The 25,973-nt window shown below is 45.0% G+C and overlaps 1 protein-coding gene across 1 annotated transcript in view; it reads right to left on the reverse strand.

Annotated features, from left to right (window-relative positions):
• Nucleotides 1–15,737: 15,737 nt before the first annotated feature.
• The window catches only part of ANXA2 (annexin A2), a 43,599-nt gene continuing 33,363 nt past the window's right edge, over nt 15,738–25,973 (reverse strand). Inside the window, exons 6-13 of the mRNA XM_010840775.1 lie at nt 23,807–23,897; nt 22,806–22,885; nt 21,420–21,479; nt 19,662–19,755; nt 18,985–19,080; nt 18,481–18,539; nt 17,122–17,244; nt 15,738–16,112 (exon numbers count right to left, since the gene is read on the reverse strand). Of these exons, the coding sequence (XP_010839077.1) occupies nt 16,053–16,112; nt 17,122–17,244; nt 18,481–18,539; nt 18,985–19,080; nt 19,662–19,755; nt 21,420–21,479; nt 22,806–22,885; nt 23,807–23,897 (663 nt within the window). The 3' untranslated portion in view covers nt 15,738–16,052. The remainder of the gene's footprint in view (nt 16,113–17,121; nt 17,245–18,480; nt 18,540–18,984; nt 19,081–19,661; nt 19,756–21,419; nt 21,480–22,805; nt 22,886–23,806; nt 23,898–25,973) is intronic.

The raw sequence follows: 25,973 nt of genomic DNA on the forward strand, positions 1-25,973 counted from the left end.
CTATAAAGAAGTGTTAACAGTCTTTTCCCATTTCACACACATGCACACACACAAAATTAATGAACAGATTTTTCTTCCATTTTTATTAAAATTCTGCTGCAGAGGCAGTGGATAAGTTAATTACCAACTCTGAGTAAGAGAGTAAGAGATTTGGGTTCCACTTCTTACTGGCCATAAGATTTTGGGAAAGTCGACCTTGCTGAGCCTCAGTTCTCTCGTCAGTCAAATGGGCTCATGATACCTATTTCCAGGCATGCTGGCAGAATGAAACATCATAATCTATGTTAAACACATAACACAGCACTTGACACAGAGTAAGCTCAAGAGATTGCTGCTGTTACAAGCTAGCCAGTGCGGACTGATCGATAAAACAAACGTCCTGGTAGTATATAGATTTAAACAGAAAAACTCAGAATGTATAAAATCTCTATACTGGGTTCCTTATTGTGAAGGAGGGAATAACAGTTTTTCTCTTAACCCATCAAACATCAATATCAGTGCCCGAAAAATATTCAATAGGTACTTACTCCAGGTTCAAGCAATACAATCTAATTCATAGAGAGCCAGGTTCAAGCAATACAGTCAGAGACAGCCAACCTCTATGGGAGAGATACGGGTTTTTTCCTTCTCTAATCAGCTCAGTCTGTCTCCTGCGCTCAGCCCACACTAACGGATCTTTAGTCTCTGGCTCTGTGGGTGCAGCCTGAAAAAGGTGCTTCCTCCCCGTTCCCTGTGCCTTCTTTTCTCTGCCTCTCCTCTTGCTCCTTCACTCCCTCTTCTCCCCAAACCTCCCTCCCATGCCTATCTGCAGAGACCCATCTCTGCTTCACGGTCAAGTCCAGATACTAAAACCCTACACCCAGCAATGACTCATGCCCACTAGCAAGCCTCCTTATATGCTACGAAACTCAGCGGGGACATTTATAAAGCTTTCATAACAATGTGGGGAAATGCTTATGTTTTATGTTCTCATATTTAGTGAAGGCAGGTCCCCAAACTTAATATACCTTGTGTTCTCTAATATCTTTAAACATGCATGGGGATTTAAAAAAAAAAAAAAAGCTATACTAGACCTAAATGTTAACAATGGTTTTCACTGGATACCTGTTATTTTTACATGTTTTTCTTCATAATTTAAAAAATATTTTTCATGTTTTCTACATCATGTTACTATTATAGTCAGGAAAAAAACTTACAGCTGTGGAGCCCACTGTAACAATTGCTTCTACTTGTCTAAAACAGAAAGGTTACTTTTTAGGTTATGCTGTATATGTGACAGTCAAGTTGATTTTATATGATTAAACTGTTTTTAAAAAAAAAGAAAGAAAAAGAAGCAGCTCACAGGGGAGTTTCATTGTAAAAGGCCTGCTTCTACTCCTTGGCCCCAGCAAGGCAGGCTGCAGAACAGGAGGAGAGAACGGTTCAGGAAGAACCACCATATACACTTCATTTCCTAGAAACATTTTACACACATATTTGTGAGGCATGGAAACTCTACATACATGATTATAAAATTCCCCATCCATAAACCTACTTCTCACTTATATAACACATTCTGTGATGTCCCCAGAAGTGACTCCTAAGGGCCTGGCCCCAGGAACAAGAGTGAAAGCACTGCCTGGAGCTAAGACTCACCACGCTGGTTTAACACTTCCATCTGAAATAGACACCACACACTGCGGGCTTCTGGCCTTTTCCGTGTTTGCCGATCTTGTGGGACCAAAACTCCCCTGAATCTAGGCGGCCTGCTAGTCCCTACAGTTTCTATGATTATCTTGAACTTCAGCCATCTGACTTACAGCAGACCTGGATCTAGACACAGGCTACCCACTGGGCACCCCCAAATCTGTGTTCTTTGTTGGGGCGGTGGTAGAAAATGACTGATTATTTAACTCACCTCTGAAAAGGGAGCCCTCATAAACCTTTGATATCTAAGCCAAAGTTTCATCCTAAAATATAGCAAGGCAGGTTTGAATGGCAGTTTGAACTGTGCTTACAGGTAGGTTTTTTCCAACATAAACAGTACGTGTGTTTTCACTATATAGATCTTTAATTAAGTGTGGGGTAAAGTGTGCATTCAATTAGAGATCACGCTATGCGGGATCCAAAGAACTAGGCCTTGAATATGGAAAAAAATGAAGGCAGGAGGTGAAGGGGACAGCACGAGATGGCTGGATAGCATCATCGACTCAATGGACATGAGTCTGAGCAAACTCCGAGAGACAGCGAAAGACAGGGAAGCCTGGCGTGCTGCAGGCAGTCCATGGGGGTCGCAGAGAGTCGACTGAACAACAACGAGGGCTTGAATTCGGATTCTATCTAAATTCTTTAAGCTTCCAGCTCTCAGGTGAATCGTGTACCAATTCCTTTGTTTTCAAGACAGCGATAGAGCATGAAGGATTTCCATTCCATGGGAGGTCAGCTCCCCTAACCCGCGCGTCGTTCAAGGGTCAAATGACCTATCTTACCTGGCTCTTCCAGTTAAACGTCTAGAATTTAGTTTCCAGTAACGCTGCCTATTGAGTTATCCTCAGGCCCAGAGCAAAATTTCCCCGCCAGGCTGCTGGGATGGCGAGAGGCCCACAGGACGCCAAGCGTGCAGGACTAAGGAGAGTTGTGATGAGTCTCACCTGTGGGAGGGCAGCCGTGGGCACTTGCACGTGGCGTGGGCGGAGCCACTCGCACCCTCACCCCCCCACCCGACTCCTTGGCAACCTGGGGCGTGCTCCGCTTGCTCCCCGCCCACCTCCCCGTGTGCTTCAGGCCCCGGCCCAGCGCTCTAGGCGAGGTTGCCTAGGGGACCGAGGGGCGCGTCCCGCCCACCTAGCTTCTCCTGCACCTGCCCGCTCACCAGCAAGTGTGGTTCCTCCAGGGGAAGATAGGAGGCTTTCTACTTGGAATATCTTGAGGGTTGCGGCTGCAAAACGCATTTCACCAGAGAAGACTGAAACCAGAGAGCGCTCATCAGCCAGTGTGGGAAATCAGTGCTCAAGAGCAGCTAGGGTGCTGATGTTGAGCTAAATATCAGTGCTAAACATCAGCTAAGGACCACGGCAGCTCATATACAGTCCTGTTCCTCCACCTTGAAGGTACCTACCAAGCCCTCCAGTGCCAGTTCCTCGCCACCTGCGCCTGATCACGCCCTGCTGAGTGTCTGGCGTGGGCCTCTCAGGCCGGCACGGCCCACCTGCACTACAGATGGATTCCGGGCGAGACAGCCCCATGTGGCTGATATTCGCTCCTGCTTCCAAGAAGCAACAGGCTTCATTGGGTCTGAGAAAAGGGAGGCAAGGGCCCTGTCCACTGTGAGGCAGGGATCTGGCATTAGCCAGCCCTCTGCATTGCTCACTTCTTGGAGACCAGCAGTTCCACCTGAAGGAGGCCTTCGATCACAGTAACAGAGGAGAACTGCAGTCTCCCCCGAAGTTGGCTTCCTGGGCCAGCCCTGCAGTGTGAACCTGAGACCCTATATCCCACGATCTTCTCCCGGCTCCCTGCTGCCTGGAGGACACAGCTGGCTCTTCGTGTAAAGCCCATGTGCAGACACTGAGCCCTGATGCACAGGGTTCCTACTGCACATTCCCTACCCCACCCAGTGGGCACCAGTGCCCACCTCCTGGACAGTCCCAGAGCTTAGCAGGAGCCCCATGGCCACAGCCCCATCCTGCTAAAAATGGGATGGGGAACCAGCCCAGCCCCAAGAATAGCTGTGGTTGATATTTAAACTGATGGACATTTCATCCCTGTGCAGTACTGAACTCACTGTACAGGCTGCCTCAGTGGGAGAGAGTGGCCACGAGGCTTGCAAACGTCAAACTGACCTAGAGGTTAGGTTCTCAGAGGGAAGAAAGGTCAAGTCGTTTCAAGAGTACAGCCTGTGCTGACCAACCACTGTTCTTCCAGAGCCCCTGCCCTCTCAGGATTGCCCATTCCTTGAAGCTCAAAATTTGCCTTTCCATTTCAAGTACAAGGCAATAAATACTTGCATTCACGTGGGAGAAAGCAGTTGCTAGACCAGGAGAAAAGACAGTTACAAAGCCAACTGATTTTGTAGGAAGCATGATTTCCACCTTATTTTGTTAACTTTGGTTGTCTCAGTCTCTGTCGCTTCAGGGTGTAAGCTGATCACCATCTAGTCAGGAAAGCAACGTGCAGGGTTTGTGGGGACATGATATACAAGCTGAGGGAGCCCTTTGCACCCAGGAGAGGCAGGTTCTCTCAAAGGGGAGGGCTCTGGGGTGAAAGGAGGAAGCAGTCTCTTCCCGGAAGAGCTGAGCCACGTGAGACTGAGTGGGATAGTGCTAAGTGGAAGACAAAGCTGGTGAAATATTCCATGCTCAGGCCAGCAAAGGCCTGGATTTCTATGTGCAGATTTGGAGGTCTTGGCCAAGGAAATAAACAAAGGATACAGAGGCTAGGAATAAGGCTGATGTGCATTCTCTGCATCTGTTCATATTAGAAACTAGATGTGAACTATACAGAAAGCTCACATTAAAATAGAACTGGCAGTTATCCCACTGAAGAGCTGAGAAGTTTTGCTCCCATCTCCTCCTCTGTTTCATCTATGCTCTGAAATAATTTTCTATGGTTTGTTTTCCCAGCAATTTGGAATACACTATCCAGAGAGCATCCGTCATCTTCCTACTCTTGCTTGAAGATTCTAAATGGAACCTCTAACTTAGGCTCTTCAAAGCACAAAGTTAGATCTCAATCATGGAGCTCTGAAGTATCTGGAATACTTAGGATTTATATGGAACAAATATTGTAAATTATAAAATTTCAGAAGAGAAAGAAGTCAGGAGGTACACATAAAAAGATTCCCTTCCAGCAGTTCATCCTGGCATGGGGGCTGTCCTGGTGACTGAGGGAAGAAATGGTATAGAATCAGAGCAAGACTGGAAAATAGATTTTACCATTAGGCAGGGCCTTATTCCCCCATTCACTACACCAGTCACTAAGCTGTTCCCAGATAGAACCAGTACTGTGGTGGGCAAGTTTTTAATTCCCTGCAAACATCCAGGCTCCCCCGTCAGAGGTCAGGACACTCCAGACGCTGTGTGGAGGTTGGTACTGTTCCTCATCCCTGGGCACTGCCGTGTTCAGTCTCTGAACCCCGCTGTCCCACGGCCAGGCTACTTGCTAAAGGCTTGTTGCTTCTTCCTTTACTCCAGAACCCTTCCCTTGAAGACAATACAGGTATATACATCTTCTTGAACAGGACTTTGGAAACTCAAAAGCTGCCTAAATCTTCCATGAAGCAAGGGGAGCCTGATTTTTATTGCCTGAACCTCGGTCTTCCCTTGTCAGGATGGGGAAGGAAACCTGCCTCTCGCTCTATCCTATGAACTTACTGCCAAGGAAACAAGAGCTCATTCTCAAAAGGTTGTCCTGCCAAAATGTTAACAGTGTGATGGTTCCAGTTGGAGTTCCAGTTGATTCAGATTTTCTCCTTTATACTTTTCTGTAGTTTTGAACTTCCTATAGTGACTCTGCTGTCTTCTTCCTGTATATCAGGGAAAAAGTACAAAAATAATAAAATTCCTGTTTTAAGGATTGTTGTTGTTGTTCATTTGCTAAGTTGTATCCAACTCCGTGACCCCATGAACTGCAGCACTCCAGACTCCCCTGTCCTTCACTATCTCCTGGATATTGCTCAAACTCATTTCCACTGAGTTGGTGATGCCATCCAACCATCTCATCCCTGCCTCACTCTTCTCCTTTTGCCTTCATTCTTTCCCAGCATCAGGGCCTTTCCCACTGAGTTGGCTCTTCGCATCGGGTGGCCAGTTTCAGCATCAGTCCTTCCAGTGAATATTCAGGGTTGATTTGCTCTAAGATTGCCTGGTTTGATCTCCTTGCAGTCCAAGGGACTCTCAAGAGTCTTCTCCAGCACCACAATTCAAAGGCTTTAAGGACTACCTCTTACAAAACCCTTCCAGATGTTTTATCCCAGGTGAGAATCAGCTACTGTGGACCACCAAGTACCTTACCTGTGCCTCCATCCTAGCCTTTATCACTCTATATGGTCAGCACTGCCTTGTTCTTCCAATTCTCAGTGATTAGTTCAGTCACCAGCATATAGCAGGCTTTCTACTGAATATGTTAATAAGTCAATAAATGAATAAGTGAATGACTGACAGATCCTGTATTACCTGCTCAACTCTGGACTTTAAAATGTTTCTTAGTCATAGATGAGTTCATATCTATTAGTCATAGATGAGTTCATATCTATCTATTAGTTCATATCTATTAGTTCATTTTAGGACAAAGGTGATCCTTTAAGACCAAGATGGTTTTCCCAAGCTCAGAAATCCAAGAAATATGGCAATTTTGCTGATATAGAAACCTAAAACCTGTTTGAAATATTTATGTATTCCTGATCCAAACTCCTTGCTAATCCTGGTATTAATTAATCTTTTAAAATTATTAATTATCTTTAATAATTAATTAATCATACTTGGAAGTATGATAGTCTTGGGCTCTAATGAATTACAGCTAGGAAAGTTCTAATTGTCCTTACCTACTACTTGAAAAGGACAGTCACCTCCACAGCCAGGTTCCATTGACATAACATCTTTTATGGTTTGTTTCTTATTAATAGAAAACTGATGGTTCTATTACCGAACAACAAGGGTTGCAGGGAAGGGCTAGTGACCATTCTAAATACTCAGCCCACTTCTCTATTGTGATTTCAGGGGTTTAAGAATGCCCTCTTGAACCCCAGCCATTCTCCTTTTCTTCACTAACTCCTTTTGTTTCCATGATATGGGAAAAAAGCCTTCATTCCAAGATAAAGCCTCCCTTATAAACTTACCTTCAAGAAAGAGACATGGCTAACAACACTGTCAAGATTTCACCAGCATCCTACAGACACTGAAAGGAGAGAGAGGCCCTGCAGAGACCAAGCAGGGGAGTTTGGAGAACTTAAGTATATCCTTAATCAGTCCCAGTTTTGCCCAGAGCTTACCTAGCTTTCAGACTAGACATAGGCTATTTAATGGTAGAATCTTTGGGTTGGGATTTCTCTAAAGCCTATATAACGTGGCTTCTGGTTCACTCTCCCTTTACCCTATACTGTGGAGAACAAGACTGAGCAGGATGATTAGGGACGCAGAGCTGGTAACAGCACAAATGCAAAAGAGGACTTGCAAAGGGGGAAGTGTGTTTTTTTCTGTTTTAAGAAACCTGCTGACATAGGGAATGCTCCCATTTTTCTGCAGAAATGCTGCCTTCAGTGGACAAAATTCAGCCACAATCAAGCTAATTGAATGCACAAATGTAATATTTTTCCAGGGCACCTCCAATTTAATGCTTGATGAAATCGTGTCTTTCGCATATATTTACAAAAGCTTTTCTTCATCCAGAAATGTCTGTTAAAATTGCTTATAGATGCTGAGATAGCAAATCACTCTTCTAATGTAATGAGATAAGTCATCTCTATAAACTTTGCTTGCTCAAATGTACTCGCATAAAAGAAATCAGGCTACAGGCTTTTTTCAATAAATAGAATGAACAACTAGAACTTGATGGCTATAGCATGTTCTGCCTCATTGCTAAGAGATGTTTAAAATTGCTCCCTCTCTCTCTCTCGAGCAGCGCAGTTTTCATTTTGGTAGTTGATGGAAAAAGGAGGTCAGATAAACTGATGTGGATAAGAAGCCAAAGCCGTTTGTCAAAATGTGGGGAGAGGCCTGGAGATTGGAGTCATTTTAAAAACTAAAAATTGATTTAAAAGATTTCTGTCCTCAAATCATTTTTCTTGCTAAATGTAGCCACTTTGTGAGCCTGGTTTCCTCTGCTCCAGTTATCTTTACCAATAATTTCTGCCAAGGGAATTTCACCTACTGGGAAGAATTGTATGTACAATCATTGGTGCATATCCTGGTAAGACAGGTCCGAAGATCAGAGTCCATGGTAAAGATGAGGCCTTGAGAGCTTTAGCCATCTGTTTCTTAAGATTTGTCTTCCAACTCTAATCTGGAAGCCAACAATGTGACACAAAGGTTTAGTAGGCCATCTCACACACCCCCAGGGTCACCATATAGGGCTGGTACGTATGGCTGCTCAGGCCATGCACTGTGTAACTCTGAGGGGACACACCATTCACATAGGCTGCAATGTGAAGGGTGTCATCTGGAGCTGTGCAATGTAACAGTCCTGTCCAGCCCCACCATGCGAGTCAGGGGAGAAAAAAAAAATCATATCTTCTCATTCATAGTTTAATTAGTTTAATAAGTTCCCATGGCTACACTGCATGAATTTATCTTTAACTTCTCCAAGAATACAATCAGAGTTCTTATTATCAGCTGCCAAAGTATGAAAGCCTGCCTGGTGCCCTTTTCCTTCCTTTACAAAGTGAAATTGGGAGAAAAGTCAAATCCCCAGATGGTTCTTTACTTCAAGAAACAGTTTGGACAGTGGACTGTGGAGGACACGCTGGAATCCAGAATATGAGACCGAATTCCACGTGCTGTTTTTGTTGGTTTTGGAAAACACTAGGCAGCCACTGGTCCATTCAGAGGAGATAGCAAGCAGTGTCTGGAATGGTTCTCTGGGGGCCTTCCTTTTGCCAGTCTGTCTTTTGAATTTCCTTTCATACCTGGTGGGGGGTGTGGACCACCCAGACCATGGGCTGGGAGCGCCTGCCCAGCCCTGCCTTCTCCCTCCACTTTTCTGTCTGCTGGTCAAACTGTGTGATGGGAAGAAACAAAGCCTAAATACTGCTCAGCCCCATCCCTTCTGAGGTCAACACCAGACTATGGGGGGAAGCAGAAAGTCTCCATTTTGTAGGCAGTTCTTTGAACTTTGCCCTCAAGCACATGAAAAAGTCTATTTTGGGATGAGAGGAATCAAATCTAATATGCATAGGAGGAGACATTTGAGAAAAACCCCTATTTTTAGCCTAACTTGCATTATTCTTTTCTTTTTATTTTTTAGTGAAGGATAATTGCTTTACAAAATTTTGTTTTCTGTCAAACCTCCACATGAATCAGCCATAGGTATACATATATCCCCTCCCTTTTGAGCCTCCCTCCCATCTCCCGCCCCATCCCACCCCTCTAGGTTGATACAGAGCCTGTTGGAGTTTCCTGAGCCATACAGCAAATTCCTGTTGGCTATCTATTTTATATATGGTAATGTAAGTTTCCATGTTACTCTTTCCATACATCTCACCCTCTCCTCCCCTCTCCCCATGTCCATAAGTCTATTTTCTATGTCTGTTTCTCCATGGTTGCCCTGTAAATAAATTCTTCAGTACCATCTTTCTAGATTCCATATATATATGTTGGAATATGATATATATCTTTCTCTTTCTGACTCACTTCACTGTAGAATAGGTTCTAGGTTCATCCACTTCATCAGAACTGACTCAAATGTATTCCTTTTTATGGCTGAGTAAGAGTTGACTCATTGGAAAAGACCCTGATGCTGGGAGGGATTGGGGGCAGGAGGAGAAGGGGATGACAGATGAGATGGCTGGATGGCATCACCAACTCGACGATGGACATGAGTTTGGGTAAACTCCAGGAGTTGGTCATGGACAGGGTGGCCTGGCGTGCTGTGATTCATGGGGTCGCAAAGAGTGGGACACAACTGAGTGACTGAACTGAACTGAATATTCCATTATGTATACGTACCACAACTTCTTTATCCATTCATCTGTTGATGGACATCTAGGTTGCTTCCATGTTCTAGCTATTGTAAATAGTGATGCAATAAACATTGGGATACATGTGTCTTTTTCAATTTTGGTTTCCTCAGGGTATATGCCTAGGAGTGTGATTGCTGGGTCATAAGTTGGTTTTATTCCTAGTTTTTAAGGAATCTCCATACTGTCTTCTATAGTGGCTGTTCAATTTACATTCCCAACAGTGAAAGAGCATTCCCTTTTCTCCACACCCTCTCCAGCATTTATTATTTGTAGACTTTTTATAATGGCCATTCTGACTGGTGTGAGGTGATATCTCATTGTAGTTTTGATTTGCATTTCTCCAGTAATAAGCAATGTTGAGCATCTTTTCATGTGTCCGTTAGCCATCTGTATGTCTTCTTTGGAGAAATGTCTGTTTAGGTCTTTTTCCCACTTTTTTATTGGGTTGTTTGTTTTTCTGGTATTGAGTTGTATGAGCTGTTTGTATATTTTAGAAATTAATCCTTTGTCAGTTGTTTCATTTGTCATTATTTTCTCCCATTCTGAGGGTTGTCCTTTCACCTTGCTTATAGTTTTCTTTGCTCTGCAAAAGCTTTTAAGTTTAATCAGCTCCCGCCTGTTTACTTTTGTTTTTATTTCCATTACTCTAGGACGTGGGTCATAGAGGATCTTGCTTTATCGAGTGTTCTGCCTATGTTTTTCTCTAAGAGTTTTATAGTTTCTGGTCTTACATTTAGGTCTTTAATCCATTTTGCATTTATCTTTGTGTATGGTGTTAGGAAGTGTCCTCATTTCATTGTTTTACCTGTAGCTGTCCAGTTTTCCCAGCACCACTTATTGAAGAGGCTGTCTTTGCCCCATTGTATCTTCTTGCCTCTTTTGTCAAAAACAAGGTACCCATAAGTGCATGGGCTTATTTCTGGGCTTTCTGTCTTGTTCCAGTGGTCTGTATTTCTGTTTTTGTGCCAGTACCATACTGAACTGATGACTATAGCTTTGTAGTATAATCTGAAATCAGGAAGATTGATTCCTCCAGCTCCATTCTTCTTTCTCAAGACTGCTTTGGCTATTCTGGGTCTTCTGTGTTTCCATATGAATTGTGAAATTTTTTGTTCTAGCTCTGTGAAAAATGCCATTGGTAATTTCATAGGGATTGCATTGAATCTATTTCTACCATTTTATCTTCCAGCTCACTAATTTGTTCTTCTGCTTCAGATATTCTATTGATTCCTTCTAGAGTATTTGTAATTTCAATAATTATGTTGCTTGTCTCTGTATGTTTATTCTTTAATTCTTCTAGATCTTTGTTAATTGATTCTTGCATTTTCTCCATTTTGTTTTCAAGGTTTTTGATCATCTTTACTATCATTATTCTGAATTATTTTTCAGGTAGTTTGCCTATTTCCTCTTCATTTTTTGGACTTCTGGTGTTTCTAGTTTGTTCCTTCATTTGTGTAGTATTTCTCTGTCTTTTCATTATTCTTTTTTTAACTTATTGTGTTTGAGGTCTCCTTTTCCCAGGCTTCAAGGTTGAATTCTTTCCTCCTTTTGGTTTCTGCACTCCTAAGGTTGGTCCAGTGGTTTGGTTAAGCTTCCTATAGGGTGAGATTTGTGCTGAGTTTTTGTTTGTTTATTTGTTTTTCCTCTGATGGGCAAGGCTGAGTGAGGTGGTAATCCTGTCTGCTGATGATTGGGTTTACATTTTTGTTTTGCTTGTTGTTTAGATGAGGTGTCCTGCACAGGGTGCTACTGGTGGTTGGTGATGCTGGTTTTGTATTCAAGTGGTTTCCTTTGTGTGAGTTCTCACTATTTGATTCTCCCTAGGGTTAGTTCTCTGGTAGTCTAGGGTCTTAGAGTCAGTGCTCCCACTCCAAAGGCTCATCAGGGGTTTATCTCTGGTCAGGAACGAAGATTCCACAAGTGGTTTGTTATGGAATTAAGTGAGATTAAAACAAATATCCAAAAACAAGAAACCAAAGATGAACCCCAGAATAATGGCAGTTCCAAAATCAGGCAAATAATAATTAAAATAATGGAATATACACATATACACCCATGCTGCTGCTGTTGCTGCTAAGTCACTTCAGTCTTGTCTGACTCTGTGCCACCCCATAGACGGCAGCCCACCAGGCTCCCCCATCCCTGAGATTCTCCAGGCAAGAACACTGGAGTGGGTTGCCATTTCCTTCTCTAATTCATGAAAGTGAAAAGTGAAAGTGAAGTCACTCAGTCGTGTCCGACTCCTAGCAACCCCATGGACTGCAGCCTACCAGGCTCCTCCATCCACGGGATTTTCCAGGCAAGAGTACTGGAGTGGGGTGCCATCGCCTTCTCTGATACACCCATGAGCAAAGTCAAAACAGTCCAACAAAAATAGAGTACAGTAGATTGACCTGGCAAACAAAGGAAACCAAAAATTATATTTACCAGTTAAGAATGAAACTAATTAAAGCACAAATTGGAAAACAAAATTAAAGCAAGGTGCCAAGTGGGGAATAAAGCAATGAAAGCAAAACTAACAAATATGTTGAGAGGAAAGGAAAGAAAGAAAGAATAGATATGCAAAGTTAAATAGAGGTAGATGAAGAAGATTTTCATACATTAAAGATTAACTGCAAGGGGAAAAGAACAGTAGGAAAGGCAAACAAAGGAATACATGTAGAAACATATAATAGGTTTAAAAATTAAAAATATAAAAAAGAGAAAAGAAAAAAACAGAAGAAGAAAGAAAATAAGGAAAAGGAAAATTCCACAGAACTGCAAAAGCCCAATGTAGAGGCAGAGGTTTATAACAATAAAAAAATGTGACTGAGGGGCAAAAAAAACCTCAAAAGCTTAACTGGATTTCATATTGCCAATAAAATCAACAAGTAAAACAGAGGGGGAGGGGGAGAAAAAAAATCCAAAAGATTCTACAGAACAAGTCAAAAAGTAAGAATAATGTTTTTACTGAGTCACTGCTGTCAAGAGTCCTTTCCCACAGTGGGAGTCAAAGTCCACCTTCCTTCCCTAGGATGCCCTCCATCGCTGTGCTGATCTCTGGACCTGCTGTGGGGGCAACTCTAATCTGGTCCTATTCCTGTGCGTTCTTGCCTTCAATGTCCACAGTTATCAGCACTAGTGTGTTTTCTTTTGTGGGAGCTCTCAATGGCTTTTTATATATTCCATAGACATAGAGGCTGTCTAGTTGACCGTGTGGATTTAATCTGCAGCTTGTACAGCTGGTGGGAAGGTTTGGGGTCTTCTTCCTTAGACACACTGCCCCTGGGTTTCAATTGTGGTTTTATTTCCACCTCTGCTTGTGCATCGTCCGCTGGGCTTTGCTCCTGAGGCTGCCCTGGAGGACTTGGGTTTGCCCCTGTGAGGCACAGGTGTGGAGGTGGTGCAGCTGCTTGGGTCGCAGGGATTCTGGCAGCACCAGGTACTCAGGGGAGTTGGCGGCTAGGGCAGCAGGAAATATAGTGCTCTAGAAGGGCATGGCAACCAGTATTGGCCAATACGCTCCAGTATTCTTGCCTGGAGAACCCCGCTCCCTGACAGAGAAGCCTGGCAGGCCACAGTCTACAGGGTTGCAAAGAGTCAGCCACGACCGAAGCGACCCTGCACGCACAGACAGAAGACTTTTTTTGCCTGTGGCAGCTCGGCCCCAGTAAGAGTTGAGCGTGAAGGTGGCGCAGCTGCTTGGCTTATAGGGACCCTGGCGGTGCCAACTGTGCAGAGACACGGACTGCCTTCGCCACAGGAGTTATGGCCCTATCAGTCTTTGTTCCAGCTTCTTGTAGCTGGCGCTCAGGCCTCTTTGGCCAGTCTTTCTCCACAGCTCCGCCCGTTCAGGCACTTAAAGGGTTCCCTTGCCTGGGGTCCTTCTCTGTTGTTTGGTGCATCAGGCACATAGAGGAGCCCCCTGGCTGGGATCCTACTCTGTGGATCGGAGCAGCAGGCACTTAAAGGGGCACCCTGGGTGGGGTCCTATTCTGTAGTCTAGTGCCTCAGGCACTTGCTGGGCCAGCCTCTTCATTGTTCAGCTGCCAATGCTGGCCTGTGTGGGGAAAGAGGCTACAGTGATGGCTCCACCCCCTATGCTGGACTCAGTGGTATCGCCTTGCTTCCACGGCTGCTGGGCTTTCCTCCACAGACATTTCCCCCCACAATCTCTTCCCTCACATCCCCTCGATCTGTCTCTTCACAGTCAACAGCAGCCCTCACCCTGGGATTGCTCCACAATCCCTAAACTCCAGCTCCTAGCTGCTGCACCTTCCAGGGAACCAGCGTTCCTGTCTGGGGTATATATGGCTGTGGCAAGGACTGTCTGATTCTCATTCCATTTAGGGTGCCACAGATCAGTTGTTTCACTCTCAGCCTTAAATGTTTTTCCTCTGCCTCAGACAATTGCCCTGATGTGGGGATTGGACTCCTGCTTCAGTTCCCCGACTCGTCGAGAGCTGGTCCAGTCCCACTAACACTCCTGTTTTTCCCCCTGGTTCCTTCGTCCTACCAACGGACGTGGTTCTCTATATTCTTTTCCACTGCTCAGGTACTCCTGTTCACTCTCAAGTGGTATTCTGCATGCATTTCTGTGTCTGAAGATGTATTCCTGATGTATCCATGGAGAGAGATGTACTCCAGGTCCACCTACTCCTCTGCCATCTTGTTTCCCCCCTAATTTGCATTTTAAAGAATATCTCATTGGATTTACAGGCACTTCTCAGACCACTTAGGGACTCAAAGAGTTACGTTCCATCTGAGTTTCTACCTAGAGTTTGCCAAAGGTCAAAACAGCAAATCAGTCAGCTCACAGATGTCTCATCATGTGCTTAATGTGGTGGTGTTTTCACCAGATCTGAGAGCTGCAAAGTGGGGCAGAGGTTCTCCAGATTCCCCTCTCTGTCCAACCAGCCCATTTCACACCTGCATTTCCATTACTGCCTAGACCCTGCAGGCCACTGAGTGCACTGGACATTAGCCAGAAGTCAAGAATTAGCAACTAGCAGAGCATCCTCTACAAACAGGAAATGTAAGAATTTAGGGATAGTTATCAACACTGCCCCAGCCCTACCCCCAGCTGAGGGGAGATACCTGTATGAGTAAGCTGTCCGCAGGGTCCTGGGCTAGAAGCCTAAGAACAGCGTCTTCACCTGGTGAATGGAGACAGATACATCAACACACATACCTGTTTAGCTCGCAGCCTAGCCTATCCATGGAAGGAAGGACCAGAGACCACGTAACTCTAGGAAGGCACCTGGCTGGTTGGGAGGAGAGTAAGAGGGAGATGTGATTCTCACTGCACTGACCCTTTGTGCCTTTTGAAATGTGAACCAGGTGTAAGGATTAGCTCTCCTCCATGATCAAGACCGTGTGAAGTGTGTGGAGAGCTTCCTCCCAGCTGTAACACTCTCCCTTAGATTTCAGGGTGAGGTTGAAATGTTTCCTTCTCTGGGTCATCCTTCTCAATCCTCCCAGGCAGCACCGCTTTCTTCTCGGTGCACCTGTCCACTTGTGTTACACTGCCTGGACAAGAATGCTGTAGCCTGACTCACTGACATGTGAGCCCTCGAGGTTGGGACAGGATGTTGTTTATTCCTCTGACTCTTATGGGAACATTTGCAGTATTTGCTGAACACACCATCCCACCCCTCTTCCCTGTTTGAGGCCCCTTCAGATGCTGGTTTTCACCTGTATAAAGATGAGCAGAGATGAAGGGGTCATTCTGGGATTTCTCCCAAAGAAATGTCTTGGTTTATCCCTTGGGTAAACAGAGATGCCCAATACAATCTTCTGTTTATAATGAAAGGTGAACCCATCCACTCTTGATAGGCTGCCTGTGCTGTTCCAATACACTAGGTGCTAACCACGTATGGACACTGATTATTTGAAATGTCAATAGCGTGACTGAGGAATTAACATTTTAAATTATTTCATTTAAATAAATGTAAATGTAAACAGCCACATCTGGATAGTAGCTACCATATTGGACAGCTCCTTTCAAGAGCTTTCTTCCTCGAGGGGGCAGCCTTACCAGCTGAACAAGACCACCCTGAAGCCTGTCTTGATTTTGAAACAATTAACTGAGAGCAAGGTCCACAAGTACCTGTTCCAACAGTAAAAATTCAGTTTATTCATCTGTTTATGACACAGTACTCGAGAGGCAAAGTGTTTCACATCATAGATTTCACTTCCAAATCCTTGGAATGTTCATTTCTTTGGCTATAAAGAGGGACTAGCCGGGAAAGCCAGGTAATGCGTAGGAAACTAAACTAACAAAAGAGCGGGTGGGGTGGGCAGTGCTAATGTCATCCTCCCGGGGACGGGCACAGGGGGCTGTTAGCCGCGAGCTGACTGTGGAGAACTGTTAGCTGGAGCACGGGGCAGCCGTCCTCGATGCTTGGGCTGTCGCGGGGCTTCAGTCATCCCCACCACACAGGTACAGCAGCGCTTTCTGGTAGTCGCCCTTGGTGTCTTGCTACAAATGGCCGAGAAAAAAAGAAATTCTAGGTCAGGAGACAGATCCAAATTCTGCAGGAACAGAGAAGCAGGCCCACGGCACATGGAGGCCCTCTGGGACCTGCCCAGATGCCCCCACACCATCAGAGGATCCTCAGAGAACGGTCCAGGGGGGTTACTGCCACAAGCGTAGAAAACAGGGGGTTCTGGGATTAACATGGTAAGTGACCAGAGGACAGAACCTGGTCTGCTCCTCCTGCACTGAGGTCCTGCAGACACCACCCTCTTTCTCCCCGGCCTGCACCGTTCCAGAGAAGACACACGAGGCACCTTCCTGTCTCCCTGTGTTGTTTTGTGGACTTGTAACGTCACGTGGGAATAAGCTGATGGATTAAGGAAATAATTACTTAGAGTCTAAATGGCCCCAGAATTTTAAACATATGCCCTATGAAACCTAGTTGTAGTGAACTCAGCTCTGAATTCATCCCTGGTGACCAATGACATGCCTTTGACATTTTCAGGATCTTTCAGAAAAAGGGGTTTGCAACATACGTCTGAAATAAACACAGTGGGGGGACCACGGTGACTGCAATCAGTGCTTATAAAAGGATGCTCCATCCCTCCCAAACAGGGACAGGCTACACCAGGGGAAGAGACGGGGGTTCCGAGTGAGGAAATGCTGCCCAGGCTTATCACAGAGGAGTTTCAAGAAATGCAAATATAATAAAATGCAGTTTGAATTGCCTGAAGTCTTTTCAGGATGTTAGCAAGTCTTACAGGATCACTGTCATGAACACCAACTATCACTGTAGAAGAGGTGTGGGAAATATAAAATATTTGCCTGATTCTTTAACTTTCCAGGACACGTCGTAATAGCACTTTGAGAATAAACCCCTGATATTTGATGAGTAGCATCTCTCCCCCGGGGAGTTAGGAAACAGAAAACCACCAATGGCAGAAAACCGCCATTGTTCTGACGGACACCCGCCTGGGACCCCCAGCCCTCTGATGGCCAGGTGGGGCCTTACCTGAATATAGTAGTACAGGGACTTGCCGTACTTTTTCTTGAATTCAGATCTAATTTTCAACATGTCCACTTCACTGCGCGAGACCATGATTCTAATCAGGACCTTGTCGCGAGTGCCCTTGCCCTGAAAATCAAATTCATACTCCCAGTTACAATTCACTGACAATGTTAATCATTAAAAAGGAGTCTAGCGGGGACTTGGTGATCCAGCGGGTAAGACGCCAAGTTCCCAACTCAGGGGGCAGGGGTTCAATCCCTGATTGGGGCACTAAGATCCTTAATAAAAAATAAAAAAATAATAATTAAAAAAAAAGTCTGGTCGGTTCTCTTGCACATGGAACTGATCTAGGTTCTTGATGCTGCCCTAAGAGATTACAATGATAACATTGAAACTGCTGCCTAAAGAACAATGCGCATCTTGGAATTCCAAACACACAAGGGGCACAAACCCCTGCACACCATGCATTTAACAAACGTGAACTGAGCACTAACTACTGCAAGGCTCAGAGTTAAAGCACGCGAGTTCACCCACGTAACACAAAGCTCCTGGCTCTTGGGGGTTCGGGGAGCACACGTAACCATGTTCACCACAGCTCCGTGCCATCATGAATGGAACAAACAGTAAGGACCACTGAGTTTACTTCCGGAACCTTACACCAGAGAACAGGTCAAACGTGACATGGAACCTAAGGGGAAAGGGAAGTGAGGCCGTGTGGATCAGAGGGTGGCCCAGGAAGAGGCGGCAAGGGCTCAGAAGCACAAGGCACATGTGACAAGTGGAAAAGGGGATGGGACTGTGGGAAGAGATGGCCACTGAAGGGAAAATCGCAGGGCTGGCTTTGGACTCACACAGACTCAAGTTCAAGTCTGGCTTGCAACCTCAAGCAAGCCGAAAGCTTTCCAAGCTCCATTCTCCTCCTCTAGAAAGAAGACGGCCACACAAGCCCCGAAGGTTTTTCAGTAATGATTTACGATGAGGTCAGCAGCACAATGCCTCCTGCACAGTGGTTGCTCAGTAGCCTCTCTCCTCCTTGCCCATCCTCACCCTGGGGCACCAGGGGGGAATCACTGAGGAAGCTGAGCAGGAATCTAACGTGATCACCATCTGGCATTTTCCGTCCTGTGGCACTCTGTTTTCTGCCTGTCCACAAAAACGCACTGAAGTAGCTGGGAGAAGCCGAAGACTGAAAACCACTGGATTGCGGGCTTCCCTCTGTCGGGTGCGAGCACAGCTGACCAGTGTGGCCACCCAGACAATGGGGTCTCTTCCGCCATCCATTAGTTAAGGAGACTTAGTGTGGGGCACAAAGAAAGAAAAGCCTAGTGCGGAAACATGGACCTCTTGGCAGGCTGCTCTTACCTTCATGGAGTCATACAGTCTGTCAGCAAAATACAGGGGCTTGTTCTGAATGCACTGAACTGCGGGGAGAAGAAAGGGTCAGCAAATGGGCCGCACAATGGGAAATGCTCAGGGAAGACCGGGGATCCTCTGAAGCCCCGAGGGCTTTCAAATCAGGGGAGTCTGAGGGCCACAGAAACTGATGCATATATGTGTGTGGCCCCCAAGGAGAGAGCCCTTTCCCTGGTTATCTTATTCTGCCCGGGCAGCTCTCCATTCTACCAACATAAGCCCTTCTTCAGTCCCACATCTTAAATTCATACGGTGAAGATTATGAAACTACCCACAACATGTAAAGAAGTCACACATCCCAAAGCCACCTGAATTATCAGGATGGTCATTCGTTACTGCTCTGCTTCAGCACAGTGGACTGAAAGCGGATTCCACTGGGACGGGGCAGTGGCGGGGGCGGGGTGTGTGTGTGTGTGTGAGTGTGTGTGTGTGTGTGTGCGTGCACTTGCTTACCCAGATTCAGAAAGGCATTTTCCAGGTCTCCTTTGACCTCCTTCTTGATGCTCTCCAGCATGTCGTAAGGGCTGTAGCTCTTGTACCTTTCAAATACTAAAGAAAAGCAACAAACAATTATTGTAACAGAGCCACTAAGACAGCTGTCAGTGGTCACCCACAGAGTTACACGTCACACACACATGGATGATCACAGCATCCTGGGGTCAGGGACTGCCTTGTGAGCCAGGGCCAGCACTGCACCAGTTGCCCTGGGACAGCCCTCCCATGCATCCGTCCTGAATGGCACAGCTCAGGGCATGTATTTTGACCATCTTCATCTCTATAGAGTGGAACCCTTTTTATCTAAGCTACAAGAAACAGTACATAGCACCCAGCCAAGTCCATTATTTCAAAAAATTTGGCAAGATAAAATGACCTAGACAAGAAGAGGCAGCCCACCAAACAGGCACCAAACATGGAAAACATTTAGGACAAAAATAAAGCATCCAAAATGGGAGAGAAGGTTGAATGGACTTGGTGAGGAAAAACGCATGAGATTACAAGGTATAGAGTAGAGAATGAACTCTGTTCTGGCAGACCCGAGCCCCAACACAGACACCTGCTGGCAATGACCCAACTGAGAGGGCCCTTCATTCAGGCCCCGGACTCTAAGACCTCCCCAGAGCAGCACCCACCTTTCTGGAGGTGGCACACGCTCCGCTCGGTCATGATGCTGATCCACTTGGGAACATCAGTTCCTTTCCTCTTCACCCCAGCATCATAGAGATCCTATGAGCACAACCAGCCAGGAAAGTTAACCCCACAGTCCAGAGAGCAAGGTCGTTAAAAACACATCATGCAAAAAAAAACAAAAAAAATCTATGCGTTCAAAATGCCAAATGAGAAAGGAGGATGGCACTGCAGGCACAGGAAAAATGTGCTATTTTCTTGATCAATGTCAAAGTCTTGATTAAGAGCAGGCTTCCCAAGGCACAGACATGCAGTATGAGACTAGGCTGTGCGTGAAGCTGATGCTGAACCAGTCTTCCCTGAACGCCAAGGGAAGAACCAAGAGCTCATCTACAGAAGGACAAGCCAGTGCTCACTAGTGCCTCCAGCTCGCCTCCATGTGGCCCTTCCATCTACTGAAGACAGCTGCAGGCCAGGTACCTACCCTGGGCTTCTTAGAAACTGAGAAAATGATGTAGCTGGGAAAAAAGCTGCTTCAACCACGTCCTCAGTTTCTAGAAAATTTAGGGGCTACAAGTAATGCTAAGACTGTCAAGGAAGGAGGGAGAAAGGCTTACGCAGGAGCCAATACTCATTGAGTGACCGTCCACTATCTGGGCGCTGCAAAGCCTAACTTCCATTTCTTTATTAAAACGCTTTTTCTACCTTCTGCTAAAAGTACTCTGTGAAATATACTGAATTTTAAAACTAAAACGAATAACCTTGTTCTTCAGCTCCTCTGAAATACACTGAGACATCTGTCGACCCTCTGGGAAAGGCAGGCAGTTCACAGTGATCTGAATCAGCTTCCCAACTAGTTCTCAGTGATTATGGGATGAGAAGCAGCAGGAGTTCCATTTGGCCAGAAAGGAAGGAAGGACCTCTGCCTCCCTCATCTTCTCCCCACGACCCGGGGCGGTGAGCTTGCCCGTCCCTGGCCACGCCTCTACCACCTTCTTCCACTGCTGTGTGCTGTATATACTGTATTAGGGTTCATTTGCAGCAACTGCACACCAGTGCGCACAGCTGTAGCACACCCTGCGGAAACTGGTTCCTCCATACAAGCAAAGCCTGAACGAGCAAATGTGAGTCAGATGCTGATCCTGTAACTAACACCGGCATTATAAGGTCGTATAACTATGGCTCCCAGAAAGTGAAAATGAAGCCCACAGGTTCTTTGACGTTTCTCCCTCCCAAACACGGAGCCTACCTCCTCTCCTGCTGTCTGGAGGCCAGACCTAGGGCCTTGCCTCTAAAGAACAGAGTGTGACAGAAGTGACAGCATGTGGCTCTTGAGATCACATCCTAAATGGCACCTGGCTTCCTCCTGACAGTCTCTCTCGGATCACTCTCTCTGGGAGAGCCTGCTGTCACGCTGTGGGATCACTCAGACAGCCCCTTAGCGAGGCCCATGTGGAAAGGGACTAAGGCCTCCTGTCAACAGTCACGTGAGTGGGCCATCCGGGAAGCCTCCTGATGCAGCCAGGCCCTCAGAGGATGTAGCCCTGGTCAAAAATTTGTCTCCAACCTCAGGAAAAGCCCTGAGCCAGAACCACCCAGCCAAGCCACTTCCCACTGCCTGACCCACACACACTGAGGGGTAATACATGCTTGTGGTTCTAAGCCACTGAGTTTCGACGTAATTTGTTACACAGGACAGATGACTACATAGACGATCCAGAGACTAGGAAACAAAATATCAAACCAAGAAGCTTGGCACTGACCCTGGCATCCTGGTCAATCAGTTCATAATCAATGACAGAGCCATCCTCTGCTCTCCGACCCTAAAAGAAAAAAAGAGAAAGAACATCAAATTTATATCTTTGTACATTTTAAAACTGAAAATGTTGATTTCTCCCCAACTCATGTAAGCCACTATTTACTGAATGGACACCCTCTGAAAATTTTTCTTCACTTAAAAGTCTAGGCAAGACCAAGGATTGCTACAATAATTGAGGCAGTGAAGTGGGGCGCTATACCCTCTGTGGTACCCATTCCTGGGCTAAGCACCTTACAGAATCCATCCTCTGTCCACCCCCCAAAAAGGTAATGATATTTAAATTCCTTCCCTCGGAGAGCACACAATCCCGAAGGAGAAATAAGGATGGGATAAATGGTAAAGCAACACAGTATCTGTGGCTCTAAGCAGATGAGAAATGCAAAAAAAGGAAGAAATCCATCAAGTAGTATCATCAGCAAAGTCTATGGACAATGGGGTGCAGCTGAGGTAAACCCAAAGGATGTGTCAGATGAGGGTGGTACAGGGGAACGGGAGAAAGCCCCTCCACACAAGAGGAAAGTCTCAGAGGACTGAGGTGAGCAGGGGGAAAGCCTGGGGAGGAAGATTAAGGGAGGGCCGGCGGACGGAGGATGCCTGAAGGCAGTTGAGAGTTTGTATTTGATACAGCAGAAATGAGTTTTGATCAGGGTACGAGTAAAACGATACAAGTGGATTTCAAAATGATGGGTAGGTGGCCACACTCAGGGCAGGTGGTAGAGAAGGGAGCTAGGGAGGGCGGAATGGAGCTGTGACAGCAATGCAGGTGTGGGTGGAGTGTGCCCACTTGTCTTCAGGGTTCCTGGATGAAATTCCTCTTCCCTCGCAGCGCTCAGAGTCATTAATCTGCACGTGGGTCAGACCTCAGACTTAGACGGAAGTGCCTTTCAGCTACATTAATGTGTTAACCTTGGCAAACAAGCAAAGACCTCCTCTCCAGGCAAACCACTACCTGGACAAACTATCCCTTAAGAAGCGATAACAGGTGAAAGAAACAAGAGGGTCACTTCCCACTGGGTCCTAAGTGATGACAGAGAGAGGCAAATGACTTTCCCCGAGTCACAAGGCTGGCACACAAATCCAGGCCAGGAGCTAAGAGCTGCCTCTTCCTCCTCTGGCCCCATCCACCTGACCATACGGTTTTGCAGGATAAGAAATCCTATTATACAAAAATGACAACTCTGCAGTTGAGAGTGCAAACCCACTGTCAAAATACAGCTGGAATTTCTGAGGCAGGCCCAGAGGACTGAGTCAATTTGCTCCTGAGTATAAAAGGAGGTATGCAACTTGCATTGGGAGGAAGCAAGGACAAAGCAACGAACCGGAAACCAACCTTTGCGAGGGCGACCATCAGCTTGCGGAAGTCGCCAGATGTGTCGGAAACGATGTCCTTCTCCAGATCGGTCTTGTACACTTGGAAAACAACACATCTAGTTTAACACTTCCTGCCTACGCAGCCAGCCACCCCACCCAGCCCCTGCCCACTAAGCCTCTGAAAAGCAGAAATCTGTGGCAGCGTGGATGTACCCCTAAAAATGAGGGTGGATTCTCAAGAAGGAATTTTACCCTCATAAAATCAGAACTAGTATTATTGTATTATTATCAGTGATAAGGGATACACAGAGCAGGATCAGACAGGGGATCCTCAAGCTCAGCTTTGATCAGGGACCTCCTGTCTAGCTAAAATACTATTTCCCAAACTTCTTGATTACACTTATTTAGAACATCGAACAAACTGGAGGACTGCATACACATACACACACAAAACTGTGCTTTATATCTACTGATTGAGAAAATGCACAACGGTAAAAAACTAGTAAGAATTAAAGGGTACTTTTGAATGAATGTGTATTTTACTACTCAAAATAACACCTATGTTGAAATGAAGTACCACATATCAGGTACGCTGCGTCATTTACTCCACCTCTGGCCTCCTATACTGCTTGGTGCACATGGGTTCTTTTGTCTCCTGAAACAATGATCCACAGTCAAGTCTGGGAATCTTCTCAGCAGACACTGGACAGCACTCAGTACATGAAATCCATGGGGGATACTTTCTACTTCTCCCCATCAGATCTCTTTTGTTTCATAGTCTCTGCTTTCCCTCCCATATATTCTTCTGAACTAGTTCTAGGGGGATGTAGTCACAAAGCCCAGGCCATCAGGAGATGGAGGAGAGTGACCTGGTCACAGCAAACCCCTGGACAGTCCATATGGCAGGTGTTTATACACACGGAATCCAGGGATCCTATCCTGAACACCAGACCAGGGGGCCAGGATAGTGGTCCCGGAAACAAGGTGGAATGGGCACACCATGGAACTGGGGCTACTCACTTTCCTTGTAGACTCTGTTGATTTCCTGCAGCTCCTGGTTGGTCCTTGAGCAGATGATCTCAATGAGAGAGTCCTCATCAGTCCCCAGCCCCTGGGAACCAGGCAGCAGAGACATTAGCAGGGAAACCCCTCCCGGCCACTAGCCCACTTCTTTGAACTCAATCAGGTAAATTGCACACACGGGTTCGGTCTACAGTGCACCCCTTTCTGCATTCCTCCAGAGGGATCTGTACTGATTCCTTGGCACAAGGTGATGTTATATTCTATTCCTTTAAAAAAAAAAAAGCTTCACTAGAATAAAGGATGGTTTAACTGGCATGTTTTTTTAGCTCAACTATATATATATATATATATAAATATAAATCTCCTTACTATATATACACATATAGTGAAATGGGAAGAGACAGTAATGGAATACACTAAAATGTTAAAATATAGCCCTTTTTGGCAATGGGTTTATAAAATGAATAACTTCATCTTCTCCTTATGTTTCTTTATTTTTCAACTCCTCTAATAACCAGCCATTATTTTCATAGAAAAGAAATCATTTTCTTTATTACACAATTCTGCTCATTAATTTAAAATAAAGGAATATAGAAATTTTGAGCTGTCATTGGAGGTCAGCATTGTTAGATTGAAATAAGTCTTTGACTAGGGAAAGGAATAGATAAGATAAAATTTTTAGCTTTACCTCTTTGAAATGTAAAACTGGGTTAATGTTAAAAATTTCATTCTTGTACTTCCATTTTTGCTTGATTACTATGCACTCTTCAGGCATTTTAGAGAAGCAAAAGGAAATAATGAAGTGCCAAATAAACCTAGACACCAACACTTTATTAAGGAATGAGAATTTGATGGGTGATGTATTCAAATTTAATATATACACTTTTGAGCTGGCGTGCCAGATAGCTTGAAAGGACTCAATGAAACATGTATTTCAAAGCTGGCTTCATGATCAAAGTCAAGATTTAATAATCAGGATTCTCTAATACTCATCTTTCCGAATATGGAAATATCACTTTGAACTAAGCAGAATTACAACTGTTTAAAATGTAAATCAATTATAAGGTGTTAATACAATAAGAAACTTACTTATCCACATGAGAAGTGTGTCAGCTATTAATTAAACTTATTAGAGTTTATATGCCCCTAAAAAAGTAGTTTGTATAATATGAGCTAAGCCTCAGGTTAATAGTTAATTCTGAATTTTATTCCTCAATCTAATCTATGAGCCAAGGCCTCTTCTCCCAGAGTTTTTAATCATGGTTTGTAGAGGTGCTTGCAAAACCAAAATTTCTTCCCTTAGCAAAAGGTCTACACAACATTCTATACAAATATTACACAGAGACTACGAAGCATCTTCAGATATTTTAAGGGGCAGTTTGTCAATCTCGAGGATGTAAAAATAGTCTAAAAAATAACTCATGCATTGGAAGAAATGTTATTTCTTAACATTGTTGAAATATAAAATAGGTATAGCAACATAGATTTGTTTTCTTGCATCAGTGATATGCCCATTTTAATATAGGAAAATTCTGACAGTGTTTTTTCTCTATATTTAAAAGTGACCTTGGCGATTTCAAACTTGGCCCAAGCTCTCCACAGACTGTCCACAGTTCCCATCACAAGGGCAATGTCTACTGTAACATATGGCAGATACTGCCAGTGGTACTGCCAGAAGTCAAAACAGATATTTTTTTAAGCATTGTTCAGTTAATGTCACTTGGAGCTTTATGGATTTCAGAAGGGTACTCAGCTGTGATAGCTAATGGACGAGCTGGCCCAAGGTCAAAGATCCAGCAGGCAAAGCACATTTCATTGGACCCAGTTACAGAGATTACAATGGCGATGGACAGCTCTTACAGGTCTGTTTCAGGTCACTTATACCTAATAACAGATACAAGTAAAACTGCACAAATTGCAACTAAATGAATTCTTGGAGAAAATAAGATAGACTGATCTGAAGTGATGATGGTCAGAAGAAACCCAGGGGAAGCTGGTTCATCCACGGCTCCAAAGGTCCCAAGACTGAGTGTTTTCAGTGTTCTTTTTATCAAGCAGAATCTTTAAGTGTTGTTGACATCTTATCATTCTTAATTATACCTTCCCTCCAACATAGTCTACTTAGATAACTCAGAGCAAGTCTGCTCAAATAAACTGAGCACAG

This window comes from Bison bison, unplaced genomic scaffold (genome assembly GCF_000754665.1).
Source record: "Bison bison bison isolate TAMUID 2011002044 unplaced genomic scaffold, Bison_UMD1.0 scf7180017864146, whole genome shotgun sequence".
NCBI classification, from domain to species: Eukaryota; Metazoa; Chordata; class Mammalia; order Artiodactyla; family Bovidae; genus Bison; species Bison bison.